The sequence below is a fragment of the Bactrocera oleae genome, chromosome 4 (genome assembly GCF_042242935.1).
Source record: "Bactrocera oleae isolate idBacOlea1 chromosome 4, idBacOlea1, whole genome shotgun sequence".
In the NCBI taxonomy this organism is placed as follows: domain Eukaryota; kingdom Metazoa; phylum Arthropoda; class Insecta; order Diptera; family Tephritidae; genus Bactrocera; species Bactrocera oleae.
In genome coordinates this window covers 28,473,125-28,494,008 of record NC_091538.1, presented here as the reverse complement: position 1 = coordinate 28,494,008, position 20,884 = coordinate 28,473,125, and the positions used below count along the sequence as shown (strand labels likewise).

The window sequence follows — 20,884 nt, the reverse complement described above, 5'->3', positions numbered from 1 at the left end:
AGTACACAGTTTAACTAAAATATGCACGTATATCGCAGATGGCTTTATAAATAGTAGAGGTGTCATCACAAATGAAAGCACAATAATCCCAATTGTCCTCGCAGTTAGAAACATTGTTGTTAACGCAGTTGAAAGCGCAGTTCGCTGCGCACGATGCATGTAAGTTAACAATAGTTAACTAAGTCAGTCTCTTGAACTGCCAAAATTGCATCCTATGCAGTTTGGATTTCTGAATAACCGACAGCCGCAATTCAACACCTTGCAGTAGCCACCGACCGTGTGACCGGCGGATGTAACGCAATGCCTTACACAAGCTTAGGCGTCAGCAGAAACTTAGAAAAGCAGCGTCAATGGCAGCGGCGATAGTAATAGTAGGTTATAAATAAGAGAAATTAATTTTAATAAAACAGTTTTAGAACGGAACTCAACTTGTGTTTATTTAAAATAACATAATTCCGTGGTAGTCGACAACACCGTCGCTATCGCATAATCGGAACATTATTTAAATAGTTAGTGGGTAGTCGACAACACCGTCGCTACCACTCACAACGCACATAAATATTCAAACTACTTATAGTAAAAGTAGTGATAATAAAAATATAACTGGCGCCCAACGTGGGGCTAGTGAAAAGTGCTGTAAAAAAAATAGCAAAACCCCATCGTTATTGTCCCGGTACATGAAATTCGTCGTTACGAGAAAAGTACTGAATTATTAATCCGCAAATGATTGCCATTCCAACGGGGAAGAAAGATTACAAGCAACGTGCAAGAAGGAAGATCGCAACCAAGGAGGAAGAAAGAAGATCACAATCAACGTAGAAGAAAGAAAATCTTAATATAATTATGTAAGTGAAACCCCCTTTCATATCCGCCATATATCGACTCTTTAGTAGTATTTGTATTGACTGTAACTGTATGACTGTGTAACTGTCGACTTAAACTAACGAATCAAACGCGGGCAAGATATGAATGAACAGCAGTTGCAAGGTATTATATATGCGGCCGTTAGTGCCGCACTGCAGGTTCAAAGAAAAGAATTCGAAGCAGAAATCAAGGCCTACAAGCCAATAAAAATTATAGACGGTGTCGAATATCATGAACGGCTGGATGCAGTTAAGTCGGTCCCAGAGTTCGATGGCTCACAGGAACTATATGTGTCCTGGCGGGAGGCAGCATCTCAAAGAATGTCTGATTACAGACGCCAGAGCGTAAATTATTTGACACAAGAAAAAAATGATATATCCCAATACAAAAATCAATACGATCAAGCTGCTTATGAAGCAGCGGCGGAAATAGAAGCTGAAAATGTAACCGGCTATGAAACAGATACTCTTAATTTGTTAGCGAAGAAGACGATTGGGATCCTCCATGCCAGTTCACATATTCTCCCGAAAATTGCTGCGGAGCAACGCTTATCGCCAGAATATGGTCTTCGAAGTGGGAGAAAAATCCAACAAGAGTTTGGGCGACAAGGTCATCCCATTGCATATTGAAGAGAAGGTTGACGCTGATTTAGGAACAACCGTTCTTATTAAGGGGAGGGTGGTTCACAAGGACAACCTCAAATGAAAACTTCCGATACAGTTATTTTGATACGGTTATTACAGAGGCGGTTATGAAGGAGGGTTTTACGGGAGTTACAATAACCCAATTGCTTAGGATAGCTAGAGTTAAGGTTTTAGCGAATAAAGAAATAATGATTTTTGTAATCAGCTTCCCTAGACCTAAGTTATTATGTAAAAATATTACTATTTTTCCCGTATCGCATGCTGGCCGTATATTGCACTTGTTAGATAACATCATAGCTGACTGTGAAGGTAGCATCACCGCTGTTACTTCTTGCGTTGACACGCCAATGATAACGTTCTGTAGAGATGCCGTAAATGGAACCTGCGCGCAAGGTCTCCACTCTGGCATCGTATCCCACTGTACCACCAGGTTCACTGATTTAACCCCCATCTCTGTTATAGACGACGGTATAGTGGTGGTAAATGATGCGCTGGTCGAGGTTAGCGTAGATGATGGCCCTGAAGTGTTTGTGAACGGCACTTACCTTGTTACGTTTAAACGCACCGCCTTTATCAATGGTACAAAATATGTCAACATCAATGACTATCCGAAGAGACTTCCCCAACTGGCGACTTCAGCGCGACTCAACGCAACCTATCATCATGCCCTGCTAAGCTTACCATTCCTTCACAAGTTAAGTGAAAAGAATTTGCAACGCATCTCCGAACTACGCATACGAACAATTGCTACAGCAGTCGCTACCGCCGTAATCTGTGCCATCATCTCCGTAACCACAATTGGATTAATCATTTACTGATGCGTCGGCGACGAAATGAAACTTCGGAGGCTGTGCGGCGAGTGCTGGAAAGGTTGGGTATGGCCGAGGACGCCCATGTTTTGGAAGAGGGAGTAGTTAACAATAGTTAACTAAGTCAGTCTCTTGAACTGCCAAAATTGCATCCTATGCAGTTTGGATTTCTGAATGACCGACAGCCGCAATTCAACACCTTGCAGAAGCCACCGACCGTGTGACCGGCGGATGTAACGCAATGCCTTACATAAGCTTAGGCGTCAGCAGAAACTTAGAAAAGCAGCGTCAATGGCAGTAGCGGCGATAGTAATAGTAGGTTATAAATAAGAGAAATGAATTTTAATATAACAGTTTTAGAGCGGAACTCAACTAGTGTTTATTTAAAATAACATAATTCCGTGGTAGTCGACAACACCGTCGTAAAACTGAAGTGGATGAATTAGAAGATCGTATCCGCGAGCTAAGTGTAGCGGCGAATTACATATATCAACAGCCTCTACCAAAATAAAACCCCCATCCTATGATGGCACAGTTCCATTTCATATCTTAATGCTTTAACTTGAAAAGACGGCATCTACAAATAATAGAAACGCTGAAGATAAAGAAGCTGAATTGCTCGTTGAATTAAAAGGATCTGCAACGAAGATATTGCAGACCATTCCAAACTGCGAGTGGAGTAGTATAAAAGTTGATGTGTGTATTAGAAAGACGCTATGAGTGAGCATAGGAAGCAAATCCTCTAAATGGAGTTGCAAAATCGCCGCCAAAAACCCAATGAGTCTCCACAGGAGTTTTCCACAGAGATTAAGAGCTTAACTCACTTAGCTTATGGACATACATAAGTCCACGGATTTCATCGAGACACGAAAACTCAGACCTTCCTTAATGGAATACGATATAGCACCACACGCTTCTCTGCGTTAGCATGTCCAAAAATAACGTTGCGGAAACCGTTTCCTATGCTTTGACGCAGGAAACTACATCTCTGCTTAGCAATCAAACATTTAAAGTAGAAATAGAAGAACACACTTGGATGAACCAATTAGTTGAAAAAGTTGATGAAAAGATGCAGAAAGCACTAAAAAAACCTACAGAAACGCGTAAGAAAAATGGTGGCGTGTGATGATTCAGTTGGACGTAAACGCAAAGCTGAGGAAGATCAAGCAAACGTAAAATCCTACGAATTGTTAAACTAAAGCGAGCCAGCCGAAAAGGGTACGGCATATATATACGTATAGGTAAGCAAAGTTGGGCAAAGCCCCCGAGCTTTGCTGATTGTTTCGAAAGTAAGAATTCCCGAAGTTCTCAACAACGGTCGGGGTGGAGGACACATGGGAATCACGAAAACATTGGAGATATTAAAACAATGATTTTGGGTTGGTTTTCGTCAGTCAATTACGGAGGGGACCACCAATTATCCCGAGTGCATTGCAGCTAAAGCGCCGAGGTCTAGAAGTCATGGCCAGAAAAAGCAGTACAATTTAGGTGTGCCGTTTGAGCGAATTTCCATGGATGTGTCTAGTCCTTTTTCCAAAAGTAAATTAGAAAATACGTACGGTTTGGTAGTCATGGACAATTTCAGAAAAGGGCTAGAGGTATACGCAATTCCTAACCAAGAGGCAGAAGCAGAAGCGGACGTATTCCTCAACAATTGGGTAACGAGATTAGGTGTTTCAATATAATTTTATTTTTGACCAAGGGAAGAAAACCCGTACAACAGCACCATATCCGCAGTCCAATGGCATGGTATAGCGATTCAATCGTACTTTGGGAAAACAGTTGATAAAAGCTGTGGACAAGTATGAAAAAGATTGGGATACCCATAGATCCAGATGGTTTATAGGTCTGCTGCACATGACACAATGAGGTATTGATTTGAAGTTTTGAATTAACGCCAACGAAGGAAAGAATGCTACGGATGTGAACAACATCTTAGAAAACGAGATGAAGAATATACATTCTATAGTGAAACAGCACACTGAGGGTTTTGCAAAAGGAGAGTGGGTACTGATATATAACCCACAACAAAAATTGCTTTAGAATAGAAGATTTCGTTAAAGTTGACAATTTCACCTATTTAAAGTACGAATTTTTTGATTTCAAATGAATTATACACTTATATTTTTCACTTTTATATCCACTAACCCTTCACTTATTCGATTTTAGACATTTATTTTATATTATATGATGCAAAAATAGCTTTATTTCAATATTTAAATTACTCTTCAATTCTTTTAACTTTTATAATAACAAAAGGGTTGTAAATGTCAAAAACCATTTTTGCCATACTTACATATTTTGCAAACGAAGAAAAATAAAATATAAAGAGAGATTATACCCCAAATACAGGAATCATATTCGTGGATGGACACTAATAAATCTTTTATTTTCCTTCACTTGATAAACCCCGGTGTTGGACCGACCAAGGTTATTTTTTCTGATGCGCGACCGAAGGTCGCCATCGCAAAAAGAAGTTCTGCGCAAAAATACTTTGGTACACCCCGGTATTGGACCGAACAGGGTTATTTTTTTTTGAAAGAGCAAAAATTAATTCTTCAAGAAAAAATAATATTATAATATAATTACAATAGATCTCGATAAGGTAACACTGGTTATTTGACATTTTGCAACCTTTTTGTTATTGTCAGAATTAATAAAATTGAACAATGATATAAATATTGAATTAAAGCTATTTTTGCACTATATAATATAAAATAAATGTGTATAAACGAATAAGTTAAGTATTAGAGGATATAAAAGTGAATAATATAGGTGTATAAATCATTTAAAATCAAAAAAATACGTACTTTAAATAGTTGAAGTTTTCAACTTTAAACGTAAATATCTCGAAAACTACAAGTTTCCCGAGTCAATATCTATATAAATTCTTTATCTGGATATCCTATATCTGCCCATACCCATTTTATTCCCGAAAACCTGGGACGGTATTCTAAAGTTTTCACAATTTAAATGCTATTACCCTTCATTTGTATGTAAAATGCATTTATAAATGCAAATATGCTTAATACATAATGATAATGGGCGACAAAAGTATCCCCGTCTGAACGATGTCCAAGCAATTGATTTTTCTCATAGAATTTTTAGAATATTGTCTGCTACAAAATAAGCGAGCATATAAGTATTGCCTATGGACACATTGGATTATATGGTAAACAGTCGTAATAATTGTATAAGCCAACAAGTAACCAAATAATCAGTTTCCTTTCTGTGTGAAACAGCTGACAGCATCTGATAGAATTTGCCTTGTTTGAACACAGAGATTTAAATAAAATGAATGTAGTTTGTGAACATTTATTTGTAATAAAGCATATTAGTGAAAACTTTCACGAATATTTTCGAAACAAAAGGTTATCTATAATATTTATTGCTTTTCTTCACCACCTCTGAGGTTGCAATATAGGCATACTGTTACCGATTATTTTAGGTGTTCGGTTTCCCAGGAAGCCAATTTTGACCCATATAATATATACAGTTCTAAAACAATCTACTTTTCGTAATCAGGTTCATGAGTATTAATAACAATAACATTAACAATACTAGTTGAAATTTTCAACTTGATTTTAACAATAACGTATAATTCAGGAACAACAATAATAATAAACAAAGCAATGTATTAATTAATAAATAATATTTACAAAATATTCGCCCCACATCAATATGCTTATTAAATGTAAATTTAGTCTTTAAGAATCTTAATAATCGAAAACTATTTGAATATGTAATAAACATTTATTTACCTCAATTTATAAATTTTATAACATAACACGGCAACACACTGTAGCAGATTTGAGTCAATTGGACGTTTTAGTTGTAGAGTATTAGTTAGCAACCCGTGCCAAGTGTGACTTTACTAGTAGAATATAAGTAGGCAACGCGTACCAAGGGGCCATTTTTGCGTGTGTATTAGTGAAAATCTTAGGATTGGTTACTTGGAGATTTATACAATGATCGTAATCGGTTAATATAGTATACATTGTATAAGCCTACAAGTAGCCAAAGAATCAGCTGTTTTCCTATGTGTATGAAACAGCCGTGATCACCTGATCGGTTTTTCGGCTGCAATAATATAATATATTCGTGATCTGGAGAATCTCGTCTATCCAACCATATCCCTCTTAACCCTGAAATCGTGGGATGCTAAACGAAAGTTTTCCCATTGCTTTTCCTCACCCCCTCTGAGGTTGCAATATAGGCGCGTTACCGATCTTTTTTGGGTGTTCGTTTCCCTAGGACTAAACCGGTAAACTAAGAATTTAAATATTCAACTGACAAAGAATTTTCACTCACAAAAACATAAACATGTAAGTAAAAAAGATAAAATCGGAAACATTTAATAATATTTCAATACAATAAATAATAATTTAAATAACACTTTGTAAATTTAATCTTTAGGAATTAAAACAACCGAAAAATATTTGAATATGAAATAAAAACATTCTTAAAGTTATTAATTTTAAAACAAAACACGGCAACACACTATATCAGATTTCTGCCATTGGAACGTTTTAGTAGCAGAATATTGGTTGGCAACCCGTACCAAGTGTGATTTTAGTAGTAGAATTTTCGAGGCAACCCGTACCAAGTGGGATATTTTTGCGTGTGGATTAGTGAAAATCTTAGGATTGGCTACTTGTAGATTTATACAATGATAGTATACGTCAGGGAGCTCTGGTATACGTATCAGAATATATCGTGTGGACTTTGTTAAGTGATTCATATTATGAAGATATCTTTTTAAAAAAGTATTTGATTAACAATAATGTTTTAACAGAAGTTGGATAATAATAAATATAATAATGTTGCGCCATTTTTTTAAATATACATAAATGTATGCTTATTGAGATTTGTTTATTCGCTGATTGTTGCCGACTTCTGATTTTCCACAATGCCGGTGGATATAAATCGATTAACTGATGGTTGGCTAGAATTGGAGTCTGACCCAGGATTATTTACCCTGCTTTTGGAAGATTTCGGAGTAAAAAATGTACAAGTAGAAGAGGTTTATGATCTACATAAACCAATTGATGGCCCGGTGTACGGATTTATTTTTTTATTTCGATGGATAGAAGAAAGACGAGCTAGAAGAAAAATAGTTGAAGCCACTGCTGAAATTTTTGTAAAGGATGAAGAAGAAGTCTCAAGTATTTTTTTTGCACAACAAGTGGTTCCAAACAGTTGTGCGACGCATGCCTTATTATCTGTCCTTTTAAATAGTAATGACGCCGATTTAAATCTTGGAACAACATTAAGTCGTTTGAAAGCTCATACGAAAGGAATGTGCCCGGAAAACAAAGGATGGGCTATTGGCAATACACCTGAATTAGCTTGTGCTCATAATTCGCATGCAATGCCTCAAGCAAAACGCAGGTTGGACAGAAGTTCTGTTTCTGGAGTATCTACCGGACGTTTTACAGGAGAAGCATTTCACTTCGTTAGTTATGTTCCAATTAGTGGTCACCTATTTGAATTAGATGGATTAAAACCTTATCCTATTGATCATGGACCTTGGAAAGATCACGAAGACTGGACAGATAAATTTCGTTGTATTATGGCTGATCGATTAGGAATTGCGACAGGAGAACAAGATATACGATTCAATTTGATGGCTGTGGTACCTGACCGACGAATTGCTATTACACATAAGTTAAAAATGTTGCGAACAAATCAAGCTATTGTTTCCGGAACGTTACAAAAGCTTTTAAAAACTAGCGATCCTGGATGTATAAATACACTACAACTTGATATGGAAACCACTGGAACGACTGAATATAAAATAAGTTCACCACCATCTCCTGTGTTAGAGACGAATGCATTTACGATAAGAGATTTACAATCTTTATTAAAAAATTTGGATGCTGAGATTTCTATTAGCGAACAACAGCTGAATGATGAAAACGATAAGAGATATATGTTTAAGGTAAACAAAACATCAAATATAAAGTATTAATTTATTGTTGGTTATTTATACGTATATGTTCAAAACTCTCGCAACATGTTGCCACAGAGTATAATTGTTTTGTTCACATAACGGTTGTTTGGATCACCTCAAATTAAGACGTGTTGAAATCCGGGTTACTGTCTGTCCGTCTGTCTGTGTAAGTTCAAACTTGATTAAAAATTTAGATATCTTGATGAAACTTAGTACACATTTTTCTTGGCGTCGTAAGACGGTTGGTATTGGAGATGAGCGTAATCGCACCAGTGCCCACAAAACGCCAATAAACGAAAACTAATAAAGACTGGGGTTAAATTGGGTATGTAAGTTATTATTTATTCACTAGTGCACGGAGAGTGGTTGCGACTAAACACGGATTAAGTTATTTATATACTCTCGCAACTTGTTGCTACAGAGTTGTTGTTGTTGTTGTTATAACGATTATCTAATCCCCGTTTGGGTGATAAATTCTAGATTCGTTGTCGTCGAGGTCATCTAACGGAAGGCCCAGGAAACGAGCTGTTTCGACGGGGTCGCACCATAGGGAAAGGGGTGTTAGATGAGTGGGGTTTGTTGGGCATGCAAAGAGGTGGTTAGTGTCATGCGGAGACTCATTGCATGCAGGACATGTGTTTAGTATGTCAGGGTCTATTCTGGATAGGTAGGAGTTTAACCTGCTACAGTATCCAGAACGAAGTTGCGCGAGGGTCGTTGCTACAGAGTATAATAGTTTTGTTCACCTAACCGTTGTTTGTATCACCTAAAACTAATCGAGTTAGATATAGGGTTATATATATATAAATGACCAGGATGAAGAGACGAGTTAAAATCCGGGGACTGTCTGTACGTCCGTCCGTCCGTGCAAGCTGCAACTTGAGTAAAAATTGAGATATCTTTCTGAAACTTGGTACACATGTTTCTTGGTACCGTAAGACGGTTAGTATTGCAGATGGGCGTAATCGGATAAATTGCTATAACTAAGCTCCGCAATAAGATACAAGACTGTTATTTGGTGCAAAGGATCACATTAGGGAGGGGCATCTGCATTTAAAATTTTTTTTTTTAAAGTGGGCCTGGTCCCGCCCCTAATAAGATTAATGTGCATATCTCCTAAACCGCTAAAGCTATAATAACCAAATTCACCAGGAGCAAATGTTTTTAGCACCTCTAAAAAACTTTGCGTGATTAATACGTTTAAAGTATGCCACCTTGTGACCAAAAATTGTCTAAATCGAACCAAAACTGTTCAAGCCCCTAAGTACTAAATATGTGGACCCCAGTGCCTATAGTTGACCTTCTACCGAAAATATCAGTCAATCCACAAAGAAATCTCAAACGAGTATACCATTTGACTTTGCGAGGGTATAAAATGTTCGGTTACATGCGAACTAAGCCCTTCCTTACTTGTTTGTTATATAGCGACGGTGTTGTCTACTACCCAGTTTCTTTTAGTTATACTTCCGTTAGCAACGGTGTTTTCGACAACCCAGTTAATTTTAGTTATAATTCCATTTATGCGGTAGCGACGGTGTTGTCGACTACCACGGAATTATGTTATTTTAAATAAAGACAATTTGCTGCCGGTCAAACTGCATACATTGCAGTTTTGGCAGCTCAAAAGACTAGCTAAGTTAACTATTGTTAACTTATACGAATAGAAAAGGATTTCCAGATTAAGAAAATATATACATTTAGTTGCCGCTGACTTTTGGTTTTTAAAATGTTTGCATTTAAAGTTCATAAATTCAACTATTTAAATTGCGTGTTCTGATCTATAATGAATTTTACTCTTACATACACTCGCCAGAAAAATTATCCGTACACCTCGACACCGAAACAATAAACTGAGAAATTTGTGATGAAATAACTTATTATATAAAAAAATAGTATCCAAAAGTTTTATTCAGTATTTTTACTACACTTTCCATGAGTTTTTTGTTTAGACATACACTTTAAAAAAAAATTTCACAGAACAAAAACAAAAAAAGCTCACATAATGAAACAGAAAAAGTATTCGTACATTTTGATTATAATTAAATATAATTAAATTATTTTGGAAAAATTTAATATCCTAATAACTAGTAGGATAGCCCTTACGTTTTAGGACCTCGGCAAGTCGATGTGGCATTGAATGAACTAGTTTGGATGTGTCATGATTTGTAATTTTCGCCCATTCATTTATGATCACATTTTTGAACATTTCTCTGGAGGTTATGGTGTGTTGGCGGATTCTGCGCTCCAGTAAATCCCACAAATGCTCGATGGGGTTGAGGTCTGGAGATTGAGGTGTCGAGCGCAATTGATTTTTTATGTTATAAAGCAACCAAAGCCTGGTATTGTGCGCCGTGTGCTTTGGATCATTATCCTGTTGGAACCAAAAATCATCACCAAGCCCCAACTGCCGGGCACTTTCCTTCAAATTATTTTTTAAAATACTTAAATAGCCGAATTGATCCATTATTGTATCTATAAAAACGAGTTTGCCTACTCCTTCTGCCGCCATACACCCCCATACCATCACACCTCCTCCGCCATGTTTGACGGTGGGTAAAAGATTTTCTTTATCAAGTGCAGTACCACTCTTACGCCACACCAACTTTTTTCCTTTAATGCCAAAAATACAAAACTTGCTTTCGTCGGTGAATAAGACACGTTCCCAAAACTCCCGACGCTTGCTGATATATTTGTTTGCAAAATCCATACGTTTCTGTCTATTTACTTCGGATATAAAGGGCTTCCTACGCGCTACACGTGCTTGATACCCATCTTCAAAAATTTTCGTACAGTATCTTCATGGAGATCCTTGTCGAACAAATTTTTAATATTTTCACATATTTTCAAGGCAGTAAGTCGAGGATTTGCTTTTACTGACTGTAATATTGTTCGTTTTTCTCGAACGGTTAATATACTTGGTCGACCAGAGCGTGGCTTTGGCACAATCGACTTAGTTTTTTTGAATGCTTCCACCACATACTGCACAGAAGAATGTGTCCTTCCTATCATTTTACCCATTTCTCGGAATGATTTGCCTTCTTTTCTGAGTTTAAGAATAATTTTTCTTTCGCCAGCACTAATTTCTTTAATTTTAAGGGTCATCGCGAATTTATGCACAATGAAAAATTATAATAACTTTAAGGTCAACCGTCAAGTTCGAGATTAATTATACAATACAATATAAGCGCTTAAGGGAATGTATTTGTCACCATATTACAAGGGAAATATCCCGTTTTGATATGTACGGATACTTTTTCCGTTGAATTTAAGTAACTGTGTTTAGTTTTTGTTCTGGGAATTTTTTTAAAGTGTTTGTCTAAAAGTAAAAAACGTATTGAAAGTGCAGTAAAAATATTAAATAAAACTTTTGTATACTATTTTTATACATAATAAGTTATTTGATCACAAATTTCTCAGTTTATTGTTTTCATGTCGAGGTGTACGGATAATTTTTCTGGCGAGTGTATATTTTTAACATTTATATCCACTAACATGTTGCTAATTCGTTTCTACACATTTGTTTTGTATTAAATAGTACAAAACTAACTTTAATTATTTTCGTTTTTCTAACAAACCATATAACAATATTGTCGTTAAGTGTGTGAGTTTTATATGGTATAAAATTGCTTGAAAATATGTTCTCAAGTATACCTGAGCAATGTCCAAATGAATGCAATCCATTATTTTCTCTCATAATATCATGTACATATATTGATTTACGACTTTTAACCGTTCAGGTCGGTAAAATTGATGAATTGATATGATATTTTAATGAAATTAAGTGGACACGTTTTCTTAAAAGTAATAAAATTGAATTATCAATAATATAATGAACTTCAATCGTTTGTTTGACCTTTTTTGCATCAACTCAATGTATTTAATTTAGCCTCTTCGGTTGAGTTTATATAATATTAGGTCAAGTTCGTTCGGATTTCAAAAGATGATAACTTTGTGTACATTTGTCCGATTTAAGTCAAATATGCGTCGTTTTGTTCGTAATTTTGTTGCCAACTAGATATCAACTTCATTATACCCCTCTCGTAGAAGGCTGCGTCCCTATTGGCAAAAAACTCGGGGAGCCAATTTTCACAGGCCTGTCTTGAGGCCAACTTCTCACCATTAAGCACATTCGCCATGCACAGGAAAAGATGGTAATCACTTGGTGCCAGGTCCGGACTATAAGGTGGGTATATTAGGACCTCCCATCCGAGCTCTCGGAGCTTCTGGCGCGTCAGCAAAGACGTGTATGGCTGGCGTTGTCCTGATGGAACACAATTCGGCCTCTGTTGATCAAAGATGGCCTCTTCAAGCGGTCCCGTTGTTGGCAGTAGAGGGCTGAATTGAGCGTTTGGCCATAAGGGAGCAACTCGTAGTAGATAATTCCTTGCCAATACCACCAAACGCGGTTTTTGCGTTAGTTCGTGTGCCTCCCAAACATCGAGGTTCTTTTTTAATCCAAGGTTATGCAAATGGTTTTCTGGCTTATTTTTAGTTCATCACTTTCTTCTTTCCACTATTTCCATGATTTTATCGCAATTTTCGACGACAGGCCTCCCGACTTGTGGTGCATTTTTGTTCTACACGTTCGTTTACAATATCGGGCCCATAAACTAAATAAATTTTTTCAGCCGCTTTGGCTGCTTTTTCGCCATCTTTGATGAGCGCTCACAACGTACTGAGTCAATCAATCGGAAAAACTGTCAAAAACAAACTTTTAGCGCGAATAAACACGTTTTCGGCGCCGTATAGTATGACATGATGCGACACGTAACACTAGTACTATGGACAATAACGCCATCTCTTAGATAAAAACCGAACGAACTTTTTACTGGACCTAATATAACGTTTGCCTTAAAAACTGTCGTACCTAATTTTCCGCAAAAAATAACAAATGAATATTAAAATTGAAAATGAAATTTTGTTTTATTTAATAGTTAAACTAAAGACTTGCATTATTTATTTATTTATTTATTTATTTAAACGCCAATCGGCAATATACATAGATATAATAAAGAATTAAAGTATTATACAAAAGTGGCTAGGGTATATTAGTGTAATATCTGGAAAATATTTAAATAATTGTAAGTTAATATGTAATTCAGACTTGATTTAGATGTAATTCAGACGAGCAGGTGTCTCTTGGTGTTTTCGGTAAAAGCAGCGTATGTTCCTTGATAGAAATCAATTTCACCTTGAAGTGAATTTACTAAATTAGCCATTCTATTCTGAGGACCATGGATAACATAATTTTTCTTGGATTTCGATGTTTTTGGTAATCTATTTCGCCTCAAGGTAAGACTAGCAGGGGCGAGTTCGAAACTGTTTAGGATCTCATGAGCATCAGTGATGTTATTGACTACTTTGTAGAAAAAGCAGAGGTCAGCGACCTGTCGACGAGAAGACAGTTTGTTTATACAGTAGCACTGGTGAGTGTGAGCGGGCGAAAGATACGGCCGCACATTTGTTTACGTTGAGATCCAGCTTGTTCACTCGACACCAGTCACTGAGGATATTTATGTCTTGTTGCAAAATTATGATGTCTGTCTCACAAGTAATCGGTCTAAATATTTTGAGGTCATCAGCATACAGAAGGAAATCAGAAGCAAAATTATTACCAATGTCGTTGACGAAGATGTTAAATAGTACAGGACCAAGGTGAGATCCTTTTGGCACACCAGAGATTACTTCATATTCATTGGATAAGTGGCCATCTTCTCTGACTTGCAAGCGTCTGCCTGTGAGGTATGTACGTATCCAAGCTAATGCACGTCCAGCCACACCATATTTACTTAGCTTATCTAAAAGTATTTCGTAGTCAACACGGTCGAAAGCCTTGCTGAAGTCTGTGTAAATGCTGTGTGTGCAGTTGCCGGAATCCATGGAGTTCAGCAGTTTGTCGACGTATATGAACAAATTGGTAGTGGTGGATCTGCCACTAGTAAAGCCATGTTGTTTGGTTGTTATGATGTTTTCAAATGCCTGACGTATCTGTGGAAGCACTAACCTCTCAAATAGTTTTGGAAGTGCAGACTGTATGCAGATAGGGCGGTAGTTGGTAACCAAGGTCTTGGGCCCCTCTTTATGAATCGGTGAGATGTATGACAGTTTCCAGTAGGTCGGGAAGGTACCATGGTGAAAAGATTCGCCAAATATATGTGTCAAAGGCTCACATAGGTCTACCGCACAGTCTGTTTTAATTCAAAAAGTTCGCCTTTCATTGCTTTTAAAAGCTTCAAGCGGTTTTGGTAACTAGTACGGCGACACGCACAACTTCTCCAATTTCGTAAAAAATTCTGTGCAAACGGCGCTTAAACTGGTTCCGTTTTCTTACATTTGTTAATTTCCCCATCATTCCTGTCTTTGCACCAATGCTGAACAATTCTTGCTTTATGAGCCGGGGCAGAATCTTGTTGAAAGCAGTTTGGATTATTGCGAAACGTACTGAATACATGAGCAAAGAAGTTTCCAACAATCACTTGTTCCAAATAATATTTTGCGTAAAGTTTTACGCCTTTATCAATGAAATGGAGAGAGATATGCAGATATGGCTCCCCAAACCATCACAGAGGTTGTGTTTTGATAGCTTCCAATAGCTCTTTATCAGCAGGAATCTCAGACATACTGGTTGCATAAACACGGCCATTTTGTGAGTACTGCCTGTAACACAATAAGTTTCTCATCAGAAAGCACAATTTGCGTGCCGTCGAAGGAGCAAATCACTGCTTTCTCTTCACTTCCGTGTAACTGCGACCTATTGGCAAAAAACTCGGGGAGCCAATTTTCACAGGCCTGTCTTGAGGCCAACTTCTCACCATTAAGCACATTCGCCATGCACAGGAAAAGATGGTAATCACTTGGTGCCAGGTCCGGACTATAAGGTGGGTATATTAGGACCTCCCATCCGAGCTCTCGGAGCTTCTGGCGCGTCAGCAAAGACGTGTATGGCTGGCGTTGTCCTGATGGAACACAATTCGGCCTCTGTTGATCAAAGATGGCCTCTTCAAGCGGTCCCGTTGTTGGCAGTAGAGGGCTGAATTGAGCGTTTGGCCATAAGGGAGCAACTCGTAGTAGATAATTCCTTGCCAATACCACCAAACGCGGTTTTTGCGTTAGTTCGTGTGCCTCCCAAACATCGAGGTTCTTTTTTAATCCAAGGTTATGCAAATGGTTTTCTGGCTTATTTTTAGTTCATCACTTTCTTCTTTCCACTATTTCCATGATTTTATCGCAATTTTCGACGACAAGCCTCCCGACTTGTGGTGCATTTTTGTTCTACACGTTCGTTTACAATATCGGGCCCATAAACTAAATAAATTTTTTCAGCCGCTTTGGCTGCTTTTTCGCCATCTTTGATGAGCGCTCACAACGTACTGAGTCAATCAATCGGAAAAACTGTCAAAAACAAACTTTTAGCGCGAATAAACACGTTTTCGGCGCCGTATAGTATGACATGATGCGACACGTAACACTAGTACTATGGACAATAACGCCATCTCTTAGATAAAAACCGAACGAACTTTTTACTGGACCTAATATAACGTTTGCCTCAAAAACTGTCGTACCAAATTTTCCGCAAAAAATAACAAATGAATATTAAAATTGAAAATGAAATTTTGTTTTATTTAATAGTTAAGCTAAAGACTTGCATTATTTATTTATTTATTTATTTATTTAAACGCCAATCGGCAATATACATAGATATAATAAAGAATTAAAGTATTATACAAAAGTGGCTAGGGTATATTAGTGTAATATCTGGAAAATATTTAAATAATTGTAAGTTAATATGTAATTCAGACTTGATTTAGATGTAATTCAGACGAGCAGGTGTCTCTTGGTGTTTTCGGTAAAAGCAGCGTATGTTCCTTGATAGAAATCAATTTCACCTTGAAGTGAATTTACTAAATTAGCCATTCTATTCTGAGGACCATGGATAACATAATTTTTCTTGGATTTCGATGTTTTTGGTAATCTATTTCGCCTCAAGGTAAGACTAGCAGGGGCGAGTTCGAAACTGTTTAGGATCTCATGAGCATCAGTGATGTTATTGACTACTTTGTAGAAAAAGCAGAGGTCAGCGACCTGTCGACGAGAAGACAGTTTGTTTATACAGTAGCACTGGTGAGTGTGAGCGGGCGAAAGATACGGCCGCACATTTGTTTACGTTGAGATCCAGCTTGTTCACTCGACACCAGTCACTGAGGATATTTATGTCTTGTTGCAAAATTATGATGTCTGTCTCACAAGTAATCGGTCTAAATATTTTGAGGTCATCAGCATACAGAAGGAAATCAGAAGCAAAATTATTACCAATGTCGTTGACGAAGATGTTAAATAGTACAGGACCAAGGTGAGATCCTTTTGGCACACCAGAGATTACTTCATATTCATTGGATAAGTGGCCATCTTCTCTGACTTGCAAGCGTCTGCCTGTGAGGTATGTACGTATCCAAGCTAATGCACGTCCAGCCACACCATATTTACTTAGCTTATCTAAAAGTATTTCGTAGTCAACACGGTCGAAAGCCTTGCTGAAGTCTGTGTAAATGCTGTGTGTGCAGTTGCCGGAATCCATGGAGTTCAGCAGTTTGTCGACGTATATGAACAAATTGGTAGTGGTGGATCTGCCACTAGTAAAGCCATGTTGTTTGGTTGTTATGATGTTTTCAAATGCCTGACGTATCTGTGGAAGCACTAACCTCTCAAATAGTTTTGGAAGTGCAGACTGTATGCAGATAGGGCGGTAGTTGGTAACCAAGGTCTTGGGCCCCTCTTTATGAATCGGTGAGATGTATGACAGTTTCCAGTAGGTCGGGAAGGTACCATGGTGAAAAGATTCGCCAAATATATGTGTCAAAGGCTCACATAGGTCTACCGCACAGTCTGTTTTAATTCAAAAAGTTCGCCTTTCATTGCTTTTAAAAGCTTCAAGCGGTTTTGGTAACTAGTACGGCGACACGCACAACTTCTCCAATTTCGTAAAAAATTCTGTGCAAACGGCGCTTAAACTGGTTCCGTTTTCTTACATTTGTTAATTTCCCCATCATTCCTGTCTTTGCACCAATGCTGAACAATTCTTGCTTTATGAGCCGGGGCAGAATCTTGTTGAAAGCAGTTTGGATTATTGCGAAACGTACTGAATACATGAGCAAAGAAGTTTCCAACAATCACTTGTTCCAAATAATATTTTGCGTAAAGTTTTACGCCTTTATCAATGAAATGGAGAGAGATATGCAGATATGGCTCCCCAAACCATCACAGAGGTTGTGTTTTGATAGCTTCCAATAGCTCTTTATCAGCAGGAATCTCAGACATACTGGTTGCATAAACACGGCCATTTTGTGAGTACTGCCTGTAACACAATAAGTTTCTCATCAGAAAGCACAATTTGCGTGCCGTCGAAGGAGCAAATCACTGCTTTCTCTTCACTTCCGTGTAACTGCGACCTATTGGCAAAAAACTCGGGGAGCCAATTTTCACAGGCCTGTCTTGAGGCCAACTTCTCACCATTAAGCACATTCGCCATGCACAGGAAAAGATGGTAATCACTTGGTGCCAGGTCCGGACTATAAGGTGGGTATATTAGGACCTCCCATCCGAGCTCTCGGAGCTTCTGGCGCGTCAGCAAAGACGTGTATGGCTGGCGTTGTCCTGATGGAACACAATTCGGCCTCTGTTGATCAAAGATGGCCTCTTCAAGCGGTCCCGTTGTTGGCAGTAGAGGGCTGAATTGAGCGTTTGGCCATAAGGGAGCAACTCGTAGTAGATAATTCCTTGCCAATACCACCAAACGCGGTTTTTGCGTTAGTTCGTGTGCCTCCCAAACATCGAGGTTCTTTTTTAATCCAAGGTTATGCAAATGGTTTTCTGGCTTATTTTTAGTTCATCACTTTCTTCTTTCCACTATTTCCATGATTTTATCGCAATTTTCGACGACAAGCCTCCCGACTTGTGGTGCATTTTTGTTCTACACGTTCGTTTACAATATCGGGCCCATAAACTAAATAAATTTTTTCAGCCGCTTTGGCTGCTTTTTCGCCATCTTTGATGAGCGCTCACAACGTACTGAGTCAATCAATCGGAAAAACTGTCAAAAACAAACTTTTAGCGCGAATAAACACGTTTTCGGCGCCGTATAGTATGACATGATGCGACACGTAACACTAGTACTATGGACAATAACGCCATCTCTTAGATAAAAACCGAACGAACTTTTTACTGGACCTAATATAACGTTTGCCTCAAAAACTGTCGTACCAAATTTTCCGCAAAAAATAACAAATGAATATTAAAATTGAAAATGAAATTTTGTTTTATTTAATAGTTAAACTAAAGACTTGCATTATTTATTTATTTATTTATTTATTTAAACGCCAATCGGCAATATACATAGATATAATAAAGAATTAAAGTATTATACAAAAGTGGCTAGGGTATATTAGTGTAATATCTGGAAAATATTTAAATAATTGTAAGTTAATATGTAATTCAGACTTGATTTAGATGTAATTCAGACGAGCAGGTGTCTCTTGGTGTTTTCGGTAAAAGCAGCGTATGTTCCTTGATAGAAATCAATTTCACCTTGAAGTGAATTTACTAAATTAGCCATTCTATTCTGAGGACCATGGATAACATAATTTTTCTTGGATTTCGATGTTTTTGGTAATCTATTTCGCCTCAAGGTAAGACTAGCAGGGGCGAGTTCGAAACTGTTTAGGATCTCATGAGCATCAGTGATGTTATTGACTACTTTGTAGAAAAAGCAGAGGTCAGCGACCTGTCGACGAGAAGACAGTTTGTTTATACAGTAGCACTGGTGAGTGTGAGCGGGCGAAAGATACGGCCGCACATTTGTTTACGTTGAGATCCAGCTTGTTCACTCGACACCAGTCACTGAGGATATTTATGTCTTGTTGCAAAATTATGATGTCTGTCTCACAAGTAATCGGTCTAAATATTTTGAGGTCATCAGCATACAGAAGGAAATCAGAAGCAAAATTATTACCAATGTCGTTGACGAAGATGTTAAATAGTACAGGACCAAGGTGAGATCCTTTTGGCACACCAGAGATTACTTCATATTCATTGGATAAGTGGCCATCTTCTCTGACTTGCAAGCGTCTGCCTGTGAGGTATGTACGTATCCAAGCTAATGCACGTCCAGCCACACCATATTTACTTAGCTTATCTAAAAGTATTTCGTAGTCAACACGGTCGAAAGCCTTGCTGAAGTCTGTGTAAATGCTGTGTGTGCAGTTGCCGGAATCCATGGAGTTCAGCAGTTTGTCGACGTATATGAACAAATTGGTAGTGGTGGATCTGCCACTAGTAAAGCCATGTTGTTTGGTTGTTATGATGTTTTCAAATGCCTGACGTATCTGTGGAAGCACTAACCTCTCAAATAGTTTTGGAAGTGCAGACTGTATGCAGATAGGACGGTAGTTGGTAACCAAGGTCTTGGGCCCCTCTTTATGAATCGGTGAGATGTATGACAGTTTCCAGTAGGTCGGGAAGGTACCATGGTGAAAAGATTCGCCAAATATATGTGTCAAAGGCTCACATAGGCCTACCGCACAGTCTGTTTTAATTCAAAAAGTTCGCCTTTCATTGCTTTTAAAAGCTTCAAGCGGTTTTGGTAACTAGTACGGCGACACGCACAACTTCTCCAATTTCGTAAAAAATTCTGTGCAAACGGCGCTTAAACTGGTTCCGTTTTCTTACATTTGTTAATTTCCCCATCATTCATGTCTTTGCACCAATGCTGAACAATTCTTGCTTTATGAGCCGGGGCAGAATCTTGTTGAAAGCAGTTTGGATTATTGCGAAACGTACTGAATACATGAGCAAAGAAGTTTCCAACAATCACTTGTTCCAAATAATATTTTGCGTAAAGTTTTACGCCTTTATCAATGAAATGGAGAGAGATATGCAGATATGGCTCCCCAAACCATCACAGAGGTTGTGTTTTGATAGCTTCCAATAGCTCTTTTATCAGCAGGAATCTCAGACATACTGGTTGCATAAACACGGCCATTTTGTGAGTACTGCCTGTAACACAATAAGTTTCTCATCAGAAAGCACAATTTGCGTGCCGTCGAAGGAGCAAATCACTGCTTTCTCTTCACTTCCGTGTAACTGCGACCAGTGTTTTTTTGTTGTTGTTTGTTTTTGTACGTTGAACGCATCTGCGGTTAACTTCAAGGCTCTAGTGGATCTTAACAATTTAACTTTTCACCAGTTCTCGTTTTGATTCCATCGCTCACAAAAACTGAATACCAATTGATGAAACCAAAAATTATGCTGCGTATATTCAAGTAAAATAGTAAAAAATTCAGGAAGTAAAATATAGTAATGAAATTACCATTAGCGGGTCTATGACCTTGAAAATAAGTTAATACGATACCAAACTTGATTGTAATCCATTCACAATTTCGTCGAACAGTGACTACATTTTTATACTCTCGCAACTTGTTGCTACATAGTATAATATAATAGTTATTTTCACCGAACGGTTGTTTGTATCACCTAAAACTAATCGAGTTAGATATAGGCTTATATATAAATATATAAATGATCAGGATGAAGAGACTATGTGAACCTCAGTACATATAGTT

The 20,884-nt window shown here is 37.8% G+C and overlaps 1 protein-coding gene across 3 annotated transcripts in view; it reads left to right on the top strand.

Moving 5' to 3' along the window:
* Positions 1-6,937: 6,937 nt before the first annotated feature.
* The window catches only part of caly (ubiquitin carboxyl-terminal hydrolase calypso), a 55,196-nt gene continuing 41,249 nt past the window's right edge, over positions 6,938-20,884 (top strand). Inside the window, exon 1 of one of the 3 annotated variants that reach the window (XM_036371998.2) lies at positions 6,938-8,258. In XM_036371998.2, coding sequence (XP_036227891.2) covers positions 7,227-8,258 — 1,032 coding nt within the window. In that variant the 5' untranslated portion in view covers positions 6,938-7,226. The remainder of the gene's footprint in view (positions 8,259-20,884) is intronic. The other 2 variants (XM_036372000.2, XM_036371999.2) reach the window with 2 other exon arrangements.